We start from the raw sequence: 25,728 nt of genomic DNA, 5'->3' as shown, positions 1-25,728 counted from the left end.
GAAAGGTTCATATTTGTTGTATCTCCTTCTGTGATTAACATCTACTATGTTATACCGAGGATGGACTAACATACCAACCGTTTTTGTAGGATCAAACCAATTACATTTAAATAAAACCGTCCTCTTTATTGGTAGAGCTGGATACTCTAACTCAATAATGTCAGTCAACACTCCATAAAAGTCGCTTTCAGCTGGGCCGTAGAGTGATCCTTTTACACAGACTCCGCTATTCATTGTGACCCGATCCTCCCCATATTCTTCAGTATTGAATTTAAACCCGTTCACACAGTACCCCTTGAATGTTTTGACCGATCTAAGCGGTCCCTTTGCAAGACTTAGAATATAGGGATTGGTACTGACAGTTGGGTCTTTCACCTGTAGCACAATTATTATACGGATCAACACGATAATATAATATACAACTACGACGGTAAAACAACATTAATACTTACATATTGCTCGAACCAAAAGGCGAATTCCCTCTCCAATTTGACTACAACTTCGGTCTGTGTAATTTCGGGGTTGAATTCATACAACTCACCTTCAAAAACTCTTTTTACAAGAATACGAGCGAATTAATACAATTTGTATCAAATTCTTCAATACTGAACTTAAATTTGTATATTAAGACTTACTCTCTGTAAGGTTCGATTTCAGGGCAATTCAAAAGGATGTAGCTTCGGGCAGCAACATATTCAGCATCATCCAGATATCTGTTCCGACAAGCACCTACAGGTCGCCCTTTTGGTTTGAAAATATTTAATCTGTCGAAATCATCATCAACGTCCATTTCGCAAACTTCATTTCTTTGCATCCGACATGGTACCATCGGATCACCATCCTTGAAATAAAAAGATGCAAATTTTGCTGTTTCCTCCAGTAGATATCCGCTGCTAATGCTTCCTTCCACTCTGCCTTTATTCGAAACCTTATTTTTGAGTTTTCTCAGGTATCTGCATAATCATATAATTAGTTAATTTACCTAATTATCGGTTGACGAAATAGAACTTTAAATATATCACCTTTCAAACGGATACATCCAACGATACTGAACAGGTCCTGCCATCATAGCTTCGTATGGAAGGTGTACGGGGAGATGTTCCATCGAATCAAAAAAACTCGGCGGAAATATACGTTCCAACTTGCACAGTATCTTCGGGATATCAAGCTCTAATCTCTGAAGATCTGCCTTTTTCAGCGATGTGGCGGTTAACTCTCTGAAGAATATACTCAACTCTGTTAAAGGCTCCCACACTTCTGCCGGAAGAAGCTCCCGAAGAGCAATTGGCAAAAGTCGTTGCATGAAGACATGACAATCATGACTTTTCATGCCCATCATCTTTAAACTGTTTAAATCAACACACCTAGACAAGTTGGACACGTAACCATCTGGAAACTTTAACTTTTGAATCCATTCTAACAAAATCTTTTTTAAATCTCTGTCCAAAGCATACAAAGCCTTTGGATATCTACCAGTTTCCTCATCTTGTGCCAGGCCAGGACGATCACAAATTTTATTCAACTCTGCCCGAGATTTTGCCGTATCTTTCGTCTTACCAGGTACATTGAGCACGGTATTGAAAACGTTGTCAAATACATTTTTCTCAATATGCATGACATCGAGATTATGCCGGATCACATTTGTCCTCCAATACGGTAAATCCCAAAATATACTTTTTCGGTTCCAACCACGGCCTTTAGATAGTTCATCATTCGTAGCCTTAGCATCATTCTCATAGGCCCTCTTAAACCCCAAACCGTCCACCTCTGCTAACACTTCATCTCCAGTCCTCACACCTCCAAATTGATGTCTAACTTGTTTGCCTTTTCGGAATTCGGTAACATTCCGACGGAAATGGTGACCTGTATGTAAAAACTTTCTGTGGCAATCAAACCACGTTTGTTTTCCACTCTCGGGCAACGTGAAAGCCTCAGTATTTTCCATACAATGCGGACATGCCAATCTTCCTGATGTGCTCCAACCGGACAACATTGAATAAGCGGGAAAGTCATTAATTGTCCACATAAGCGCCGCCCTCATTTGAAAATTCTGCCGTTTTTGAATGTCATATGTCCGGATTCCAGATTCCCACAACTGATTCAACTCCGCTATTAATGGCTGCAGGAAAATATCCATATGGTTTTTTGGATTACCGGGTCCCGGGACAAGTATTGTTAGAAACATAAACTCATCCTTCATGCACATGCCAGGAGGCAGATTATACGGCGTCACAATAACTGGCCAGGAAGAATAATTTTTCCCAAAACTACCAAATGGTTGAAACCCGTCAGTACATAAGCCTAGCCTGATATTTCTTGTTTCGTCAGCAAAATCTGTATGCAACTCACTGAACCGTTTCCAAGCCGGAGAGTCAGAAGGATGACACATCTTCTCGTCTTCCATTTCATGTTCAGCGTGCCATGTCATATGTTTAGCTGTGGCTTTGGAAGCGTACAATCTTTGCAGCCTCGGAGTTAAAGGGAAATAAAACATTTTTTTGTACGGAACGTTAGCCCTTCTTTTGGCCGAATTGCTTTTCGTTACAGGTTTCCACCGAGGAAATGTGCAAACTTTACAGTGGGTTAAATCCTCGTCTGCCCCCCAGTAAATCATACAGTTGTGGAAACAGCAATCAATAACCTCGACCGGCAACCCGAGACCTTTCACCAGCTTCTTGATATTAGCAAAAATTTTCGGCATTTTGTTGTTCTCTGGAAGCAGTTCTTGTAATAAACGGCAGGTGTCATCAATCAAAGATATCGACCCCTGATGTCGACACTTAATATCCAAAATTTCAACAGATGCGGACAGGGGTGAGTGTTTGCTATTTCCGGGCCATATTTCTTCTTCTGCCGCACTCATCATATCAAAAAACTTCCGAGCTTCGTCATTCGGGGTCTCTTCCTCAAAAACTTCGGGACCAGCAGCATCAATAACCATTCTCTGGCCATAGTTTAAATCTCCCCCTCCCTCATTATAGTAATCGTATTCATTAGCCGGCTGCTGAACTACAGGAGGGACATTCACCTCACCGTGGTGAATCCAGACATAGTAATCTGGAACAAACCCAGACTGCAAGACATGTAGTTTCACAACTTCGACATCTCGAAAATTTGTATTTCTACATTTTGTCCTAGAACATGGGCATTTTATCTCTTCCCCACTCATACACTCCGGATGTTGTACAGCAAAATTCACGAACTCTTCAAGATTAGGGAAAAAATCAGGCGGCAGGAAGCCTCTGTCATGTCTCGTATACATCCAACTACGGTCTGGATTCATTTCTGGAGGACATACAATTAGGTACTGGTTCATAAGCTCAATGTAGCAAAGTCAATGTAATTGACTGCTAAAAGGGTAGGGTCCTATCCCATTCGCAAAACTGGCGCCCCATAATTCGATCACGATATATGCATGAATACGGAAAAAATATTCGGCAGCCTTCCGGCGTCGTTCCCCAGGTGCATTATATAATATAGGGTGTGTAACGCTAATTATATATTCCGTAAGGAATAAGCGTTACACAGCCTATATTAAATAGCCACCCGGAGAACATACGCCAGAAAACTACCAAATATTTTTATACCATATCCATACATATATGTTTTTTCGTGATCAAATTACGCAGACGACAGCAGTTTTACGAACTGTACACACGTACAATCCCGTGTCGTTCAATCTCTTGAACACACGGGACGGGTTTCTACGGCTAGGTAAGATTTTATTCGGTGGGAATAAAATCTTTGTTAATTAAATTTAACAGTTATTCAATTTACTCGAACTAATTAATTAAATTGAAATACAAAAATGCAATAACACTTACTTGTTGAAGAGCAGAACCGCAAATTAGAGGACTCCTGAGAACGGTCGGTTTAGTGCGAAAACAATCTACGGCTATCAGCGCCAAAATCCTACGGTTTAAGTTTTTCATTAGTTTTTAATATTTTAAAAAAACCGGCAACATTTCCCCTAAAAATGAGCATCACCCATTTTTCAGGGAAAGCCTGCAAGTAAACAATACGTATTCCAACATAACCAACAACTTATTTCATCTCAATGTTTTTCCAATAAAGCATATTGTTAATAAATTACGCTAATTTCATTTAATTAACATAAATTAAAATTATAGGTTGCCTTATATTACAAATTAACTAACTTAATTTAACAAAATTAAACAAGATTAAACAATACAATTAATCTATTAAAATATCTAACCTAAAATATTTTGAATTTAACCTAAATTCAAAAATAATTGAATTAACCTAATCATTCAAAATTTAATCAACTTAAAATTAAACAATGTAATTAACCTAGTCATTTGTAATTTACAAAATCTAATCAATTTAAAATTAAACTATTTAATTAACCTAATCAAATAACCCAAATTTACATAATTAATATAGAATAACCTAAATTTAATAATTTTAGGTATAAAATTAACATTAATGTATTAACTAATTATAAATTAAATAACCAATTAAATAACCTAAAATTACAATTTAATTTTATTAAATACCTGGATTGTAACGGAAGACAGTGGCGGCAACGGTGGCGGCAGCGGTGGTGGCAGCAGTGGCGGCAGCGGGCGGGCTGGAAATGGGCAGCCAACAAAATCAAAAAAAAATAACCTAAAATTGTTTTATATTAAAACAAACTAATAAAAATAGAGAAGAATACATACCTGGATCGGAAGCGGCAGGCGGAAGAAGGTGGACGGCGGTGGCACGGGGTCTACGGCGGTGGCAGCAAGGCGGGAGAAAATGAAAAGGGCAAGGACGGCGGTGGCGGGGGGTCTGAACTGGACGGCGGTGGAAGGGGTTCTGAACTGGACGGCGGTGGGGGGGGGTCTGAACTGAACGGCGGCGGGTCTGAACTGGAACGGCGGCGGGAGAAAATAGAAGGGGAAAGAAAAGAGAAACGAAGAAGAAAAGGAAAGAAAGGGCTTCTGCCCGTTTTATTTTACTGAGATTAGCGACGGACACAATCCGTCGCTAACCTCAGTAAAAATGAAACGCAGCGTTTCATGGGTTATAATTACCGACGGATTAACATCCGTCGCTAATTTCAGCCCTTGAAACGCTGCGTTTCAAGACACAATGAAATTAGCGACGGAATGTTGGCATCCGTCGCTAATTTCAGTGGGAAAAATTGGCGGGTTGGTTCCCGCCAAGCTTTTTGTGTAAATTAGCAACGGATTTCATAATCCGTCGCTAATTTCAGTGGGAAAAATTGGCGGGTTGGTTCCCGCCATGCTGTTTTGTAGAATTGGCGACGGATGACCTATCCGTCGCCAATTCCGTCGGTAATGAATAGAATTAGCGACGGATGATGAGTCCGTCGCTAATTTCGGTCGCCAATCTGCTGATTTCTAGTAGTGTATAAAGTTGAAGATATGATGTTCACTGGCCTCAAAATAAAAAATCAGAGAGTTTACTGACCGAAATTGAAATTTAATAATTTGTTATCTGAGAGTAAAAATTTGAGGTCGTGATTGATTATTTGCTTAATGTTTGTCTATATAGTATTTGCAGATTAAAACTACTTTTGTGCCGTAAAAATGTATGAAAACTATAATTTTAGCGTTTTGAAATATAGATAATATTATTATTTCAATTTAATTAATTAATCTTTATTTTGCATTCATTTAAATTTTATTTGAAAATTAATGGAATGTCGTTAATAATTCAAAACAGTTGCATGTGTGAGATATTTAGACAAATGACAAAAGCTCTCTTTATGATATGAAATTAAATGCGCATCGTATAGCTTGATTCACAAACCACCTCACATAAAGAAATAAAACATAACATATATAACTACTTTTCTAAACTCATATAATCCTCAACTAAGATGTTTGCATCAACAAAACCCCATATTACGAATCTCCAAAGCAACCTTCATGGCAACATATTAAATAATAACCTTGTTGAATTCCTTTAGAGTTCCTGGAATGTCAATCGTCTCAGCAATTATCGAAGTAAAATTACCCTGCAACTTCAAATGTCTTTTCGTGGATACCAGTCCCCTTTCATCCCTCACCACAATGCCGACTCGTATTCCTCCATTGTTGGAAAAAATAGTCGTATCCACATTAAGCTTAAGCTAGCCTTCAGCCGAGGGTTTCCACCGAGACTTTCATCTTCCGTCGTCAAACTTGTCAACTTAATATGACCGGACATAGATTGAACAATTATCCATGCTGTAAGTTGCGAACACTGCTAAGCTACAATTATCTCCGGAGTCCCTGTTTTTGTTGCTCCACGCCACACTCTTTCTATTCAGCCAAAGGTTTCAACTTTTATCCTTTTCTAATTTTAATTATTTTTATCATAATTGAAATTTTAAGTTGAAATCTTACTTTTATCCTTTCTTAATTTCAATTATTTATGTTATATTTTATAGTCATGATTAATAATCGGAATTATTTACAATACTATCCTACTTTTAAAAAGTAATTATAACATTTTCAATCATATTTAGTTAATTTCACTCAGTTTTAGAAAATATATTTAAAAATGACATTTTTCTAAATTTGAGCTTCTTTCTCATATTCTATCATTTTTTCACGCAACCGCCACCTCTCTCATTTTATTTTCTCCTTCCTCTCAAAATATCTCCTTTTCTCTCTTTCTTTTTTTTTTATTTTGTTCTCAGATCCACGAGTACAAGAAGCCACTGCCTCTCAAATCTACGATTGCGATGTCGTCGTCTTTCTTCTAGCTGTTTTTTCGTTGTTGTCTTTCTTCCGGTGGTTTATTCGTCGCCGTCTTTCTTCAGATGGTTTCATCGTCATCGTTTTTCCACATTTTAGATTTTTTTAATTGTTTAAATTATTTTAGATTTTTTGTACATAAATTATTTTAGATCTTTTGTTCTTTTATTAATATAATTGTTCTCTTGTTCATATAATTTCTCTCTAATTTTATATAATTATTCTGCTTTTTTTTGCTAGTGATTTTGTACACAACAAATTGATTTATGTTTTATAGTGTTTTTACACTAAAAAGCCATAAACGACACCACAAAAATACCATAAAAGCACCATATATACACTATAAAACCACCATAAAACCACTATAAAAAACACCACAAAAAATAAAAAATAAAAATAAAAATTGATAAAAAAAAGACATTCAACATAAAAGTACAAACAATATTTTTAAAATTAAAAAATCAAACAAATCCATTTGGTAAATAAAAAGGATATGAGATGAAAAGAGGGTTCAAAAATCTTGTATCGCAATAATTAAGTTTTTAAAATAAGTAACCCGAGAAATTTCCTCCTAATAAATTAATAATCACTTGATTTTAAAAAAATTAAGTAGTCTATTTATTTTTCAATATTTATGTTTAGTATTAAGAAATAACTATGATTTGGTTAGGGCGAAGCCCTGGAAATTGAATGGACAAAGAAAACTATGATTTATTTTCTAATACTCTTTATTTTTTCATATACTGTTGCTTTTAATGACACTACTTACTATAAATAAACATTAAAATATTACTACCATAGTATTTAATTGTTTATTTTTTTTATCTATACTATATATAAAAGCACGGATAGGGGGGACAGGTAAATTTACTGAATAATTATTTTCAGTTTACTACTAAATAAAGATTTTATAGTCATTAACTAATTAATTATTTAATTAATCACTATTGTAATTAAAGTCCTAATTAGAATAGGCAGCTAAATTATCTCTAATTTAGTGTTTAGTATGTAAAAAAATAACTAAATTTTCTCCAAATTAGTAGGAATGCTTATTTTTTAGTTTGATTGAATTACAAAATTAAAATACTGTATCTGGTCAATATAATATTATTTAAATTTCTATCTTATTATTTGTAAAGATATTATTAATAAAATTAAGTTAATTATTTAATTATAGTTATTATAAAACTAAAAGAAGAATAAATTCAATATGGAAAAAAATTTAATAACCGAATATATTATATTTACTTTTACAAAAATTCTTAACTAATTTAATATTAATTATAAATAAAAAATTAATATAATTATAATAAATTTATTAATATGTTCAATGAGGAGTTACGTTACGAGCCACGTGCATAGCACGTAATGCGAAACTAGTTGTTTTTAAAAGTAGTATTGTTAAGTTAATTAAAATAAGAGAGAAATGAAAAATGATTTTCACCAAAAATTAACAATGACACGAAAATGAAAATATAAACTTTTAAATTAATAAATAAAACTTTTGGTCTATAGACGCGCGTCCAATCGAAATCAAGAGCGAGCTAAAGCTTCCTGGTAGCGGTTTTTAGATTTATAGATCTCTCTTCTTCAGGATATTATTACAGTATTTTTTATTGTAGTAAATCCTTTAAATGCCGCTTTATTCTAATCATTTTGAATCTTGATCTACTACTCTCCTCAGATCTCTCATTCAAGGTAAAACTGTTCCTAATTATTGAATCTGCAATTACATTATTTTATATTAGATCAATTATTTACGATTTGGATTTAATTTTGATGCTAGATTTTGTTATTGTTGTTTTAATTAGGGTTCGGATTGATTAAAAGAAATAAAGATGCTGACAAAATTTGAAACAAAGAGTAACAGAGTAAAGGGACTGAGTTTTCACAGTAAAAGACCATGGATCCTTTCGAGTCTTCACAGTGGTGTTATCCAGTTATGGGATTATCGAATGGGCACGCTTATTGATCGGTTTGATGAGCACGATGGTCCTGTTCGTGGCGTCCATTTTCATAATTCTCAGCCTCTTTTTGTCTCTGGAGGTTAATTAGCTTACATAAAACATTTTTACATTTTTGTATTTCTCATTTCTGTTTAATATTGTTTTTAATTATATATTGTAATAGATCTATGTGATACGTGCTCGTTTTTGTTAAATTGAATTTGGTTAGTAGGTCTTGTTTGCAAAATGCCATTGAAGGAATCATATCATAGTAATTATTTGATTTTAAAATAAAAAAATTGATTAAATTGAATTGAATTGCTGTGCTTTTAGCTATAGGCAAATTCGCTGTTAGTGGAATGATTTTGTGCGCCTCCGAATTCTGTTTAAAGAGAGTACATTTTTTTCTTAGATATATGCAGATTACTTTAAAATGATGCAATGTAGATTCCTACTTTCCCACTCTCTCTAAGGAGTGGACTTGTATTAAATCTTTGTTTCATGATATGTTAATTTTAGATTGAGTTCTAGTCTTCTAGTGTTACCGACTTGAGTATTATATTATTTCTCTCTCTCTTTTGTTGTAGGTTGAGGTAAAATGGAAATTAGATATTAGGTAAAATGGAAATTAGATATTATGTCATTTGATGTTTGCTCAGAGTAACGAAATTCTGGATGTAACTTATGGGCTGGTTATTTAATTCCATAGAGATCAAGAACTATAAGATCATTATCAATGAGGAAATGTACAGTTGCATGTGCAATGATAAAATGATGCTATTTAGCGTGACGTCGGTTGCAGCACTATGCTTCCAAACTCACTATGCCCCTTTGTCAACTAGAATTGTAGGTCGGTCACTGTGGAGACGATTTTGTAAAATTTTCTGAATATTGGCTCGATTATTTTTTTGTTGATGTGAAAACAGGCCCATATTGTTAGGTATAACATATGCATGTATTTCTATTAGCTGTATTTCGTTTTGTTGTAGAAGCCACTTGTAACACTCTATTTATCACCACCTGCAAAACCTGTCACATGTTAAGGCATGATTTTATTAAGCTCTTCAGTACAATGGAAGAGAGTTTTGAGGCTGGTCTAGGACTCGGCAGTGTGTTAGTTACAGATTTATATGAAATTAATTTTCCAATATGATGCTAATATTTAGGTGTATTTGAAATTTAACAGCTAAAGACTTTGATACATTTAAAAGATTGATGATACATCATGGATTAGGAATGTTGATGAAACAGAATATGTGTTTGCATTTTTTTTCTCAAAACAAGGAATTGATGTTTTGCAGGTGATGATTACAAGATTAAAGTTTGGAATTACAAGATGCATAGGTGTCTTTTTACACTCCTTGGACATCTTGATTATATCCGTACTGTGCAGTTCCATCACGAGAATCCTTGGATTGTGAGTGCCAGTGACGATCAGACCATCCGTATTTGGAACTGGCAATCACGTACATGTATTTCTGTGTTGGCGGGCCACAATCACTACGTCATGTGTGCCTCGTTCCATCCTAAAGAAGATCTTGTTGTTTCTGCCTCTCTAGATCAGACCATTCGTGTGTGGGATATCGGTGCTCTGAAAAAGAAAACAGTGTCCCCTGCTGATGAGATTCTGCGGCTGAGTCAGATGAATACAGATCTTTTTGGTGGGGTTGATGCTGTTGTTAAGTATGTGTTAGAAGGCCATGACCGAGGAGTCAACTGGGCCTCATTCCACCCCACCCTTCCCTTGATTGTCTCAGGAGCTGATGACCGTCAATTGAAGCTGTGGCGCATGAATGGTTAGTTGGTAGCCATTTTATTTAATTTCACCTTTATCATTCGTCCCTAACTAATTTTGAATCATCTTAATTCCTGTATTTTGCTTTCATGTTGAACTTTTAATGTTGCATTTTGCAATTATAGTTTTTTATCCACATGCCTGAGCCCACAATGTGAATACCTGCAGACGTATCCCTGTATATTTAGTGTAACTGTACTGGTTGGTTAATCCCACGACTGAGTGGTTTATTTTACTCTGTGTTTTTTCCAGACTCAAAGGCTTGGGAAGTGGACACATTGAGAGGACATATGAACAATGTATCGTGCGTTTTGTTTCATGCTAAACAGGACATTATTGTTTCAAATTCAGAGGATAAAAGCATTCGCGTTTGGGATGTAACTAAACGAATGGGAGTTCAGACGTTCCGTCGAGAGCATGACAGGTTTTGGATCCTGGCATGTCACCCTGAAATGAATCTCTTGGCTGCAGGTCACGACAGTGGGATGATTGTCTTTAAGTTAGAGAGAGAAAGGCCTGCCTTCGCAGTGAGCGGTGACTCTTTGTTCTATGTCAAAGAACGCTTTTTGCGGTTCTTTGAGTTTTCAACTCAAAAAGATACTCAAGTGATTCCCATCCGCCGACCTGGTACCACCAGCCTGAATCAAAGTCCAAGGCAACTTTCTTATAGCCCTACTGAGAATGCTGTTCTTATTTGCTCAGATGTTGAAGGTGGAACTTATGAGCTTTATGTCATACCCAAAGACAATATTAGTAGGGGTGATTCTGTTCCAGAGGCAAAGAGGGGTTCTGGAGGATCAGCTGTCTTTGTGGCCCGGAATAGATTCGCAGTGCTTGAAAAGAGCAGCAACCAAGTTTTAGTCAAAAACTTGAAGAATGAGGTTGTTAAAAAGAGTGGTCTTCCCATTGCTGCCGATTCAATATTCTATGCTGGCACTGGCAATTTGCTTTGCCGGGCAGAGGATAGAGTTGTCATATTTGATCTTCAGCAAAGAACTGTTCTCGGGGATTTGCAAACACCATTTGTCAAGTATGTTATTTGGTCTAATGACATGGAAAGTGTTGCCTTGCTTAGCAAACATGCCATTGTTATTGCTAGCAAGAAACTTGCTCACCAGTGCACTCTCCATGAGACGATTCGTGTAAAGAGCGGAGCTTGGGATGATAATGGTGTTTTCATTTATACGACATTAAATCACATAAAGTATTGCCTTCCTAATGGGGACAGTGGCATAATTAGAACCCTTGATGTGCCAATTTACATTACTAAGGTTTCCGGAAAAACCATATTTTACTTGGATCGGGATGGGAAGAGCAAACATTTTGACATTGATGCCACAGAATACATGTTTAAACTTTGCCTTTTGAGGAAGAAGTATGACCATGTAATGAGTATGATTAGGAATTCTCAGCTTTGTGGACAGGCAATGATCTCTTATTTGCAACAGAAGGGTTTTCCTGAAGTTGCTCTTCATTTTGTGAAAGATGAGAGAACTCGATTTAATTTGGCTCTAGAGAGTGGAAATATTCAGATTGCTGTTGCTTCAGCAAAGGAAATTGATGAGAAAGATCACTGGTATAGACTGGGGGTGGAAGCTCTTCGCCAAGGTAATGCAGGTATTGTTGAATATGCATATCAGAGGACCAAAAATTTTGATAGATTATCTTTCCTATATCTCATAACTGGGAATCTGGAAAAGCTTTCCAAAATGCTGAAAATTGCTGAAGTTAAGAATGATGTTATGGGTCAGTTTCACAATGCTATGTATTTGGGTGATATCCAAGAACGTGTCAAGATCTTAGAGAATGCTGGTCATTTGCCGCTTGCTTATGTAACTGCCAAAGTTCATGGGCTAGAAGATATCGCTGAACGTCTGGGTGCTGAATTAGGAGATAATCTTCCATCCTTGCCGGAGGGCAAAGTACCCTCCCTACTGATACCTCCAGCTCCCATTTTGTGCGGTGTTGATTGGCCTCTTCTAAGAGTCATGAGAGGCATATTTCAAGGTGGACTGGATGATATTGGTAAAGGTGGTATTGATGAAGATGAAGAAATTCCAGAAGGCGATTGGGGTGGGGATCTGGATATGGATGACGTAGATGGCTTACAAAATGGGGATGTTTCAGAAATTCTAGAGGATGCAGAAGTGGCTGATGAAAATGGAGAGGGAGGATGGGACCTTGAAGACTTGGAGCTTCCCCCTGAAGCAGAAACGCCGAGGGCTTCTGCATCTGCTCACACTTCTGTTTTTGTGGCTCCAACTCCTGGTATGCCTGTAAGTCAGATTTGGATCCAGAGATCATCACTTGCCGCTGAACATGCTGCAGCTGGAAATTTCGATACTGCTATGCGATTGCTCAACAGGCAACTTGGGATCCGGAACTTTGCTCCATTGAAATCCATGTTTCTTGACCTTTGCACTGGTAGCCATACCTATTTACGTGCATTTTCATCAACACCAGTGATATCTTTGGCTCTTGAGCGGGGATTTACCGAGTCTGCTAGCCCTAATGTAAGGGGCCCTCCAGCACTGGCCTTTAATTTCTCTCAGCTGGAAGAGAAGCTCAGGGCTGGCTATAGAGCTACAACAGCTGGAAAGTTCAGCGAAGCACTCCGACAGTTTGTCAATATTCTTCATACAATTCCATTAATTGTTGTCGAGTCAAGGGGAGAGGTCGATGAAGTCAAAGAGTTAATTATTATCGTCAAAGAGTATGTTCTGGCTCTTCAGATGGAGCTCAAAAGGAGGGAAATGAAAGACGATCCAATACGCCAACAGGAACTAGCTGCCTATTTCACTCATTGCAACCTTCAAATTCCTCATTTAAGGCTTGCTCTTCTGAATGCAATGACTGTTTGTTTCAAGGCCAAGAATGTGGCTACTGCAGCTACTTTTGCCAGACGGCTATTAGATACAAACCCTAGCGAGAACCAGGCAAAGCCGGCCAGGCAAGTGTTGCAGGTTGCAGAAAGGAATATGACTGATGCCTCTCAGCTAAATTATGATTTCAGAAACCCATTTGTTACATGTGCTGCAACATATATTCCTATTTACAGAGGACAAAAAGATGTCTCTTGCCCGTATTGTAGCTCACGATATGTGCCGAGCCAAGAAGGCCAGTTATGTTCTGTTTGTGATCTTGCTGTTATTGGGGCAGATGCTTCTGGGCTACTCTGTTCTTCTGCCCAGATACGACGATGATCAAGAGTTTAAATGAATAAGTTTTTTCAATCACTTTGCAGCTCATATTACCGACAGGCTGTGTGTCTCTGCAGTGGAAAAGGTGAGATATATTAGTTATGTCTATTGCCATTTTTTTTCTTCTTTTTTTCGACTAAATTTCCTTTATCCCTTTACTTTAGTTGATTATGATTTTCCATGTAATAAACAATTTGAGAATTTTGTCTTGACTATTCTTGATAGATGTTGTAGGCATATAAATTACAAGTTATAGCTGTATGGCAAATTTGCATAATTGTGATGATTTGGTGGTTTGTTGGTCAGCCTCAGATCAGAGGTAATCTTTACAGTTTGAACCATTGTCTTAGAATCCAAACCAGCGACAGAACACACTCCAATCAATTGGTCTGGTTCAACTGTCTAGTCCGTTTTTGAGAAGCTGTTCATTTTTCATTGATTTTTTTTATTTAGAGGCTAGTGTTTTTATTTGTTTTGACAGTTTAACAGGTGATCTGAGATCAGTGCTAAAACTGATCACACCAGAATGTTTGGTTTGACCTTCTTCCGGATCAAACCAGCCATCGGTTTCTGAATTTTAAAATACTGGTTTAAATTGTTCAGCATCTTTTGAATCAAAAGTTAAAAGGTTTCTTGAAATATGTTTGATGATACGAGATAGATGATGTGTATTTTTGTCAACCCAGAGGGATAGAGTTTTATGGCTGAGAATTATGTTTGACATTAGAATCAGAAACATGATGTTTTTTCTCTTTCAAACGAATAGCTAACTACTATCAACTGTCAACATATATATAAACCCCTAAAAGAAGCTCCCTCCTCTCTTCACTTCAACTTTATAGCCGCCACCTTTCATCTTCTTCATGGGAGGTGAATTTTGGCCTAAGAAATTTCCATAATTGAGAATTTCTTAAGCTCTTTCTTAGTTTTACATAGTTAATTTCTATTTCTGTCTAATTTAGTTTTTCTCGTGACCTTTTAGTTTTATTCTAGAATTTAATTTTTGTTTTATGTCTAAGTTGGGTCATATATAATCTTAATCTAGTTTTAGATTTGTATTTCTTCACCTTCTGGCTAGGTAGCACGGAAACGGAAAACGGAAACGATACGAAACGGACACGGGGAAACGAAAGTTTTTCAAAATGAAGGACACGAAACGTGGGGGAAACGTGTAAATAACAAAAATGTAGGGATATATTTATAAAAATATTATTTAAATATTTATGATAATTAACAAAATAATTCATTTTAATATACTAAATATTTAAAATTTTATAAATATATAAAAAATATAATATAATTCAACACAAATAAGTATATTTGATGTATTGTGGGCAATGCGAATGTAAAATTTATGGGTAACTAGTTAGATTTTTTTATTTGTGGATAATAATTTTAAATTTTTTTACAAATTTTAATTTTTATTATTTACAGAAACGGTCCGAAACGTTTCGTACGGGTGTCCTAAAGTTTCCGGTTTCCGAAACGTTTCTGAAACGGGAAACACAATTTTGTCAAAGTTTCCGTGCTTCTTAGCCTTCTGGAGTTGAGATGCGAGTTTTGCGGTGCAAGAGGGTTGGATCTCCACCATCAAGGCCTCATTATCATTAGAGATCTTGTATTGCAGTTAATTACATGTGAACCTTCGTTAATTTTACCCCTCAGTGGATCCTTATTTAGGGTCTCATAAAGAGCTTAGTTCACTTGATTTATCTTAATTGTCTATAAAATTGCACTGTTTGTTTGTTGATTAATCTTTATCTATAATTTTTATTATTGTATTTTGTGATGGTTAGTTTTTACCCCCTCATGTTCGGTAGTTTTCGGATGAAAATTCTCTTTAATGATAGACCTAATCACTCAAAAACCCCTCACCTTTAGACTTTTTTTCAATTCTACCCTGACGTTGAAAAATTGTCAATTTTACCCACTTTTTAATTTACCGTTTTCAATTGTACCCCAATTTTTTTAATTTTTGTTAATTTTTTTACTTAAATGATGAAATCATTCAATTAACTAAGTCTAAAGATGAAATTAAATTCTTTTTTCTTCAAAAAAGTACAAATAAGTCCTTTATTATTAAAAACTAACTAAAAACCATAATCAAATTAACACTATTATAAATTCTTAATTAATTTAACTAAATTTAAATAAAATTTAAAAACATACAATTAATATATGCTAGACATCGAGGATGTTTTTAGATTTTTTTCAAGTACAAAAGACGTTAATTTAATATTTCAGGGTACAATTGAAACACAAAAATGCAAAATAGGGTAAAATTGACAAATTTTCAACGTCAGGGTATAATTGAAAAGGGGCTAAAAGGTCGGGGTTTTTTAAGATATTAGGCCTTAATGATAATATCATTCTGTTTAAAAAAAGAACTTTGGATATGGATACGTAAGTACATCAAATAACATACTTCTCACAAGGATATACTTAAAACAACAATTCAATAAAATGTGTTTTATTTTGCGGCAATGAACATTATTTAACTATCCTGTAGCTTTTTTTTTAACAGAAATAGAGATTACAATACTAATAAATACAAACAAAACTACAAACAAACTATATATATATATTACTATTTATAAATATGTGCAAATTTAAACGTCAATCACGCTATCAATACCGTTTACGTTGAATGCATCGACTTTACGAGTTCGCCAACATAGGAAAACGATGCCGCATCCGCTGCTTCTGACACTTCTGACGCTGTGAGCCTTCTCCAAATGCCTTTAATAAATCTTTAAATTTTTCCTCCCTCTTGTCCATGTGAAGGATCGAATCCAAGATCCTTAGATCTTACGTCTCACTCCTTAGCCAATTGAGCTCCAATCCGTTGAATATATCATTTTAACAGGCACATAAAGTAATTTCGTTTCTTTTTTTTTTTTTCTTTTTTTAATTTTTTTTTATCTAAACCAAAAATATGACAAACCGAGTTCGAAAAAAGACTGCTATTTTATAGGCAGGCTTAACCTTTCATTTTATAAACTTTGACTGTAAATCCGCCAAAGTCAGTTCCGAGCCTGTAAAAAATAGTGTTAAGTCGGGTTTGGATAGGAAATATAAAACCGGAGCCGGACTCGGGTCGGGCTTGTATACAAAATTAACAAGTCCAACCAGAGTCCTGCCATGAACAGGTCTACAAGTATGTCTATTTCATCGATCTTTTTTGTGAGACAGTGTCCATGTCATTATTCTATTTTAAATAACAGAAAGTTTTTTTATTTTTTTTGGACTATCCATTTTAAGTTCCTCAACTTTATGTTTTTAGTTTATTAAATTTTTAAACTTTTTTTGGTCTTATATGTTTCCTGATCTTTATATTTTTAGTTTATCTAATCCTTAAATCTCCATTTGAACTTATCTAGTCTTTTAATTTTATATTTTTTTAGTTTATCTGCTCCTTAACTTTCATTCATTTGCCTGAAGAAGCAAAAAACTCAAAGTATAGGTATCAGATAAGACCAAATGAAAGTTCAGGAACCATATGAATTAAAAATATAAAGTTCAGGAATTAAATAAGACTAAGAGATTAAATAAATTAAAAAGTAAAGTTTAAGGATCTTGAAATAGATAATCCATTTTTAAATGTTAATAATTTTTAATATAATTTAAGTGACACAATAAAAACTTTTTCATTCTCTGATTAAGATTCCATTCATTTTATAGTTGGAAACTAATGATTGGCTTTGTTTGTAATATTTTTTTTTCATTTCTTCTTGATGAATATGTGTGAAGTACATAAAACTAGTATATATATATACACTAATAATTAATTAATGTATTCTAAAACAAAATAGATTTTTTTTTTTATTAAATTCTAATGGACCCTGATTCTGTAATCTATACATTTTGACTTGTCAATGTGCATTAGTAAAGCTTGTGGTTTGCAGAAAAGAATTTTTTTTAAAATCTTTTCAGCAGTTGAATGTACTAATTGTAACTTATTTAAATCAATTTTTCTGTTTGATTCTTATTTAAAATCTACTTACCTAAGTGTACAATTTACGTTAAACTGAAATTTTAAGAAGCTTCGCCACGTTTTATTTACATTCAAGGGAAACTTCTAACTTAGATCCACCGTCAAAAGTATGAAGCGATCTATCAATCTCAGGTAATCTCCTTCGTCAGATCTTGTCCAGTTGTCCTCTGTTAGGTTGCAAAGCCAGAAATACTTCACCCACTCTCACTTCAATTTTGGTCCAATTCACTTCCCAAAATCAAAATATTATCATCCAAAACTTGCAAAATACATTTTAAAAGTAAAAATAAAATTCTACATATGGGTCTATTAGGTTAACACTTTAACTGTAACTGATAGTTGATACTTCTAGATATTGCTAATGGCTATTATCTAATACTACAATACTATTTATTAGATTAAATGTCGTAAAATTTCACTAATTTTATACGTTTTTTTTAATTTAATCATTATTATAAAATAAATAAATTTATACACCAATTTTCATTTGGTGTCAAGTTGCTAGCCTGTTTTAAAATCTAGTATAATTTATTAAACTGAAAATCATTCTATAGTGTAATTTACAGACGTGAAAATTAGATTTAAAATCGCACAAAAATTAAATGGCGCAATTAAACTTTAAATGTTTGTAGAATGCTTATGTCAAAATTATAATTTTATTAAAGAAAATTTTCTTTTCACAATGATGCACATGACAATAGTTATGCGGCGAAAACAAATTTAACTACCTATATTATAACTCAATTTTAATTTAGATTTTATACAGGATCATCATACTTTTAAGAATGTGAATGAATTTAGCCACAGTTCTGCCGACATTTACTTTATTTTACATTAATGTACAGAATTTACATTTTATTAGTGAGGACAAAGTACATCAATTACTCGACGACTTCACTACTTTTAATTTAATACTCATCAAATTGACTTTAAAATAATATACTACTACTAAACTTACTTTATAGTAATAACTTTTGTACTAAACTGGTTATAATAAATAGGGCGATAATTTTTTCTATCCAACCATTGCTAAACACATTTTACAGTGTTAATTTATCCTTTAAGTATATAGCCTCCTTAATTCTCAACACGCAATGTTTTTAGGAAATTACATTCTGCTCCCTCCGGTTTATAATATTTGTCGCATTTGACTTTGGTACAGAAATTAAAAAAACAATTAATATATTTTAATTTATAAACACTTTTACTAAGTTAACCCTACATTGAAACTTGTTTACATTTATGACTATCAATTTTTATTTGTTTATTGTATTCTTTTAATAAATTAATGGGGGGTTAACATGGAAAAATAGTAATTAATGCTCTTTTCATATTATAACATGACAAATATTATGGACCAAAAACATTTTACAAATGCAACAAATATTATGCATCGGAAGGAGTATATTCCAATTTTTATAGAAGTCCCAGTGGTCTCCTAGTCCGATATCCGAGTCATTCTAACTTATTTTTTGATTTTTACTATCTTTGTAGTCATTTAAATTTATAGCTAATTAGTCAATATAATTTATTATTAACTTTTTACAGGTGGAATAAATACTTATATTACATATAAATATTTTAAGATGATGAATTAGATATTAATTTAGTAATTTTTTTTTATTTTTTTTATTTTTTTTTAAAAAATAGATTTATAAAGAGATAATTATAAGTTTGATGTTTAAATTTGTTCGAAAAAGATAGTTTGCATTTGACCAAAACCAAACCAAATCACATTTATAAAAATCAAAACCAAACAAACCAGTGAAGTTTGATTTGATCAATTAACCTTTCTAAAAATATTGATATAAACTTTCAATCCACCGCCATAAAGTTTATAATTACTTTCTTTTTCTAAAGATAATGATTATTAGTGTTAATTTATAATAAGTTTTTTTAAAGGTTAATAGTAAATTTATACATAAATTTTACCCTAATTTGTAATTACAACACAAACTTTAAAATTTGGCAAATTAGTACACCGATTTTTATTTTTTGGCGAATTGATACACCAAACTGGAAAAACGCTAACGTGGACATTGTCATATAAAGCCACGTGTTTTTGTATGATTGGTCGGTGTACTAATTTGCCAAAAAAATGAAAGTTGGTGTATTAAATTGCCAAATTTTAAAGTTCGTGTTACAATTGCAAATTAGCGTAAAGTTCGTGTATTAATTTGCAATTAACCATTTTTCTAATAAAAGTGATAATGAATAATAAATTTATCAAAATATATCCTAAATCAAATCAGATTATGAGCCTATTTAGATCAATTGTTGGTTGAGAAAATTACACATATGGGCTAAATAAGGGCTTTTATTACAAAAATGTTAAGGCTCTTAAATTCTTTCATCAATGCTAACTTTTTCTTTACATCTATGAGCTAAACACGGTAAATTATTACATCTCATATATAGTTAATCCTAGCCTTCCACTTATCATATCTTTACTTCATCTTTTTCATAAACCAACATATGTTGCTTTTCTTTTTCTTTTTTCTTTTACTCTTTATATTTTCTTATTTATTCCAGCCATGTTAACCTTTTCATCAAAATTTTTTTTTGTTCTTTTTAATTCTCCATTTATTTATTTATTTTATTCTTTTTGATTCCTCATTCCTTAAATCAAACCCTCATTTTTTTCATTATTCTATATAAACAACTGTCATGGCTAATAACCTGGAAGAATTTAGTTTTGTATTGTTTTAGTAGTGAGAATTGAAGATTGAGTGATTAAAGAGAGTTGCGGAATGGTATTTATATAGAAGAATTTGATGGAGTGATGTGTGTGTGTAAACATAGGCACGTTATGAGCCAAAAAGGGTGATGGATGGCAGTATTAGTAGTGGTGTTGTTAATACTGTTGTAACAAACACATAATTTGTTATTAATTATAGAATTCGCTATTGATTATTAACAGGTGTTGGACCCTCTTTATTTAATGCTTTTGCCTACATTTCTATGTTATATATATACCTTCTTCTACTAATTGAGATCAGATATTAATTTATCACCGAAATATAAAGTTGGTTAATTAACTTCCGATAAGTTGTTTCCATCAACAACAAAAATGTAGTTTCCAAAACACCTTCTTTGATTTTTATATGGTAAAAATTTGAGAAAAATTACACTATGCATCTTTTTTCTTAATTTTTTTTATATGAATACGCTTTAACTGCTATAAAAATACTCTTTTTTTATTTTTTATTTTTATAAAATACCTCATTTTTTAATAATCTATTAGTAATCTACCAAAATGCGTTTTTTTTTGCAAAAAAAAAATAAAAAAATTAGAACGTATTTTTGTAAATATTTAGTTGAATCGACTTCATCTTGAGTATTTTTATAAAAAGCCCAAAATTTTGTCGGTGAATCGACTTCATCTTAAGTCCTTAATTTAATAGCATTAGAGGCTAATTGAGAATTATAAGAGTTGTAGTCAAAGAAAAGGGGGATAATTTTGGAGATTTCCAGTCTGAATTGGCCATAATAAATATATTATTAAAATTATATTTTATATGTATTATTTATGTATTTGAGATGTATTATTTATATATTTTTTATGTGAGTATATCATTTTTTATATTGCTTCTTTAAATAATTATAAGATTATGTATTAGATGTGTTTCATATATGTGTTTGAGATATATTTTTTCAATACGTTTCATTAATAGTATTTGACTATCTTCGAGATACATCTTTGATACATATCAGATACATATGTTATACATTTCAGAAACATATCAGAAACATCTCAATTACATTTATTTTGAAATACATATTAATTCATCAAATGTGTTTGACATGTTTCTTAAATACATTTATTAGACAAATTGATATTATATAATTTATACATGATAAATATATCTTTGGTATGCGTTTTCTCGTAAATGGTGGTACCTCAGTGCCTTCGAGATACATTTTCGGTACATCTCATATATATTTTCGATACATCTCGAATACATCATCAATACATATCAGAAACAGTTCAAAGAATATTTATATATATATATATATATGTCGTTTAGATGTATTTTTGGATACATCTTTCATATACAATTAAAACATGATAAATATATTTTTAATACGTATCATTGATAAATAATTTATACAATTTATAGAGCATGTGACATATTTTTTATTTTAATATATGTTATAGATAAATTTCAGCTACTCGTAAGTTATATATTCAATGCATTAAATATATAACTCAAATACAAATACTATACATATTTGACACTTTTTTGTACATATCAGAAATAGTTTCGACGTATATTTTTTATTTTAATATATGTATTATGTGTGTATTTTGAGATGTAGTATTATCGATATATCTCTGATAAATTATCGATAAATCTCTGATACATCGTGGATAAGTGTTTGTAATTCAAGTGAGGATGTTTAGTTTGATAAAAGTTGAGCTAAAAAAAATCATAACTTATTATTTGTATGCTTCAATTTATTGTGAATAGTAACATATCAAAATGTTATTGATATTATTTGATGCGTGAATTTTAATTAAAGCACGTGATACATATATCTTTTAATTTAAAATATATTATACATACACCTTAGAGACACATAAATAATACATATTAATAATATATTTATTTATTTATTTATTTATTTTTATTTTAGAATATGAAAAAATAATAATCAGATATGTCCTTAATACATATATGATACATAACAGATACATAAATGATACATGTTTGAATAGTTCGACAAAATGACGCGTGACTGATGCACGCATCTGACGCGCGTGTTAGACGCATGTCTGGCGCGTTTCTGACGCGTTTTTGACCTATTCTGACGCGTTTTTGACCTTTTTTTGTTTGTTTTGTGTGTGACATGTGTTGCATTTTCATTGGAAAGGTATTAAATGTAATGTTTCAATTTTTTGAGGTGCTCATGTAATATTTTAGCAAATTTAGCATTGTTGTTATTTTCTTCCTCTTTTTGTATAGTTTTGTTATTTTCTCTTGTTGGTTGTAACTAGTAACTGTTAGCTGTTGTTGATATCTGTTAGCTGTTACTTGATTGACAATGATGAAATTTTATTAGTTTTTGACGTTGATATGTTATTATGGCATTAAAAGATAATTTTATGTATAATAAATAAATTATCTTATATTTAATAAAAAATAATTTAAAAAGATTATATAAACATTAACATACAGCTTTATATTGTTTTATATAATTATTTTTGATAAATTTATATATGTTTTAAAATTATTTAATTATAACTGCTAATAATATAAATAAGAGAATTTTATACTACAATTTATTACTTATTGGATTATTTGTAAATAATTTACATGATTTTATATGTTATAAAAATAATACTATATTTTAATGGGAATAATCTGTCTAAATAATAGTTGAATTAAAATAAATATTAGTAAACATCTTCAAAATAAAACTTATCCAACATCAACTATTTAATGTTTAAAAAGCTATCAGCATTTTTTTATAAGTCCACCAAACATTTTATGGGATTTTTTAGAAAGTAAAAATTAAAAATTCTACCAAAAATTAAACCAAATGTCTCTATATGGACGAGAGATTTTTCAATAGACTCAGTCTACCATGTCACCTATGAACTAACCTATCACATTATAACACGTCATTGAAATAGTGTCGCTATCGTAATTTAATTTATTATTTATTTACACTTTTAAATAGTAATATTACGATAATGCTATTAATTTAATAACGTGTCACAATGTAATAGGTTCAATCCATGAATAATGTGGTGGACTGAGTCTAATTGAAAAATTTTCGTAATTAATTATTTTTGGTTCGGTTTAATTCGATTTTACAGTTGAATCAAATTTTGCTCATTAATGATTTAACATTGAAATAGAAATTTAAATACCAATCCAAGAAAACTAGAACCAAAAAAGAAATAATATCACTAACAATTTCAATATTGCTATATTTGTGTCAATTCCTTATACCACTCTTTTGAGGAGTAGAAAAGCATTTGGCATATAGTTATCGCAGTCTATCAAACCCAAAATAGACACACAAATGGGCATCACAGCCATGACCAAACACAAGAGCACCAACGAAAATTGGGGGATGGGATTACTCCTAGTCTTCTTCTCCGAAGACGCCACCGCCACCGCCACCTCCGCCACTCCGGCCACCATTCTCGACAAAGCCAACACCACTCCCTCCCCAACCTCAAATAAAACCACAAAAACAATCAAAAGAACCAATTCTAACAACCCAATACTTACAAAAACACAGTCCACCATTTCAATTTGTGCTCTCCTCCTCTTCCTTACTCTCCTCCTCTTCACTCTCTCAACCTTCGAACCCACCATTAATAACTCCACTAACACCCTCAAAACTCCCCGGAGACTACTGCCGGATGGATTCTCCGGCGACAGAATTATTACCCATCAGAGAATTCTCACGAAATCGAAGAATTCTTGGTTTTCTTGGAAAATCAAGAATGGTAATGATAAAAAAAGTGGGGTTCTGAATTCTTTTGCTTTACAAGGAATGGGTAGGCTTTATTTACGTGGGACAAAAGCTATGAGTGATCTTGTTGTTGGGCATGTCGTTGAAGATACTAATGAAGATGAGTTCAGAGTTTATTTGCGTCTCTTGCATAGGTCTGGTATTACAGCTAAGGCTGACACGGTTTTTATTTTTGATTCTTCTTCTTTAGCTTCAAGATTTGAGGGTTTGATTCGGGAAGAGAATGACTCGTTCTTGAAACTCGTTCAGCATTATAAGGAATTGAATGGGACGAGTCGCGACTCGGTGTCGGTAGCATTGAGATTTGATGTGACTCAGTTTGTTAAGCATGGGAGTAAGGAAATGGCGGAGCCCATATGGGGAAGGAAGGTTCGTGTTAATAGTTATAATTACTCGGAGTCGGTGGAAGGGAGTGGGAGTGAGTTGACTCGTTTGAGTTATGGGTCGGTGGTTGGGTTTGAAACGAGTGAGCTTGATCCTGAGAACTCACTTGCTGGATTTTTAGAGCATGTGCCTATGAGTTTGAAAAGATGGGCTTGTTATCCGATGTTACTCGGTCGAGTTAGAAGGAATTTTAAGCATGTAATGCTGGTTGATGTTAAAAAAATGGTGTTACTCAGTGACCCACTCAGCCGAGTCAGGAATCAATCTCCCGAGTCAGTGTACATAACAACAAAACAAGAAATGAGTAGCTCAACCAAACATGGGAAGAGAAACTCGGACAAAACTCAGTCTCATTCTCAAGTTAACTCGGCAATTTTGATGGGCGGAACTCGAGGAATTAGACGTTTTTCGAGTGCAATGTTGACGGAAATAGCTCGAGCTGCAATGCAACACAAGAAAAAGAGTTCAGTTACCGAGTCATCAATTATAAGCCAACTAGTTAGCAACAAGCATATATTGAAGAACGTTGATTTGATAACATCGGCCGAGTCAATCCCGGAAGCAAATTCACTCACTGAGTCGAACTCAGCCTTGTGGGATCATTATAAAATAATCCAAAGGGGTAATGTTAATCATGATGTTAATTCAATTATTATGAAGCATATATGTTCATGTGAAGTAGATTCTTCTGTTTATAGAGATTGCTAGAGTAGCATATTTGTTGTTAGTGAGGAGAATAGAATTTTAGAGAAAAGAATAAGTGATATATTGAATTTTAGTTGTTTCTATAGTTAGCCAATCAGTTTTGTTTTGTTTTGTTTTTACATGTACATGTTATTCATCAAATTATATTAATTTTATTTCATAGAAATTACATTCCAAATGATATGAGAATCAAATATTAAAATTATTAATGAGAATGATAGGTTGATATTTTTAGTTGTTTGATTTTTGAATTTGTGATTCGGATTAATTATAAACTATTATCAATTATGATTAATTAAGGGTAGTATTTTGTATGTTTTAATTTTTTAGTTAGTTAAACCAAAATTAGATCATCTCGGCTATTAAATTTGTTCATAATGTAATTTTATTCTCGATTAATTTTAAAATAAATAATATTGTACTTAATTAAAATAATTGAAACTATTTGACTCTAAATTGTAAGTTCATGAATTAGATTGAAATATTGTTTATTTTTTAT

General features: G+C 32.8%; 2 protein-coding genes across 2 annotated transcripts; both read left to right on the top strand.

Moving 5' to 3' along the window:
* The first annotated feature begins 8,222 nt into the window (after positions 1-8,222).
* Positions 8,223-13,931, top strand: LOC126676861 (coatomer subunit alpha-2-like). Its single transcript, XM_050371177.2, has 4 exons — positions 8,223-8,411; positions 8,525-8,759; positions 9,961-10,455; positions 10,707-13,931. Exons 2-4 carry the CDS (start codon positions 8,552-8,554, stop codon positions 13,655-13,657), a joined length of 3,654 nt encoding a protein of 1,217 aa, XP_050227134.1. The 5' UTR covers positions 8,223-8,411; positions 8,525-8,551; the 3' UTR covers positions 13,658-13,931.
* A 9,651-nt stretch (positions 13,932-23,582) lies between these two features.
* Positions 23,583-25,407, top strand: LOC126679004 (uncharacterized). The gene has a single exon (XM_050373943.2). It carries the CDS (start codon positions 23,682-23,684, stop codon positions 25,230-25,232), a length of 1,551 nt encoding a protein of 516 aa, XP_050229900.1. The 5' UTR covers positions 23,583-23,681; the 3' UTR covers positions 25,233-25,407.
* The last annotated feature ends 321 nt before the right edge of the window (positions 25,408-25,728 follow it).

Source organism: Mercurialis annua, linkage group LG4, assembly GCF_937616625.2.
Source record: "Mercurialis annua linkage group LG4, ddMerAnnu1.2, whole genome shotgun sequence".
Classification (NCBI taxonomy): Eukaryota; Viridiplantae; Streptophyta; class Magnoliopsida; order Malpighiales; family Euphorbiaceae; genus Mercurialis; species Mercurialis annua.
This window is presented reverse-complemented; position numbering and strand designations above follow the sequence as displayed.

Bases quoted from the DNA above. Each gene is read 5' to 3' on its own strand.
- LOC126676861 (XM_050371177.2), top strand. From the start codon at position 8,552: ATGCTGACAAAATTTGAAACAAAGAGTAACAGAGTAAAGGGACTGAGT. The intron at 8,760-9,960 runs GTTAATTAGCTT...GATGTTTTGCAG, and splicing joins GCCTCTTTTTGTCTCTGGAG to GTGATGATTACAAGATTAAA. The intron at 10,456-10,706 runs GTTAGTTGGTAG...TGTTTTTTCCAG, and splicing joins GAAGCTGTGGCGCATGAATG to ACTCAAAGGCTTGGGAAGTG.
- LOC126679004 (XM_050373943.2), top strand. From the start codon at position 23,682: ATGGGCATCACAGCCATGACCAAACACAAGAGCACCAACGAAAATTGG.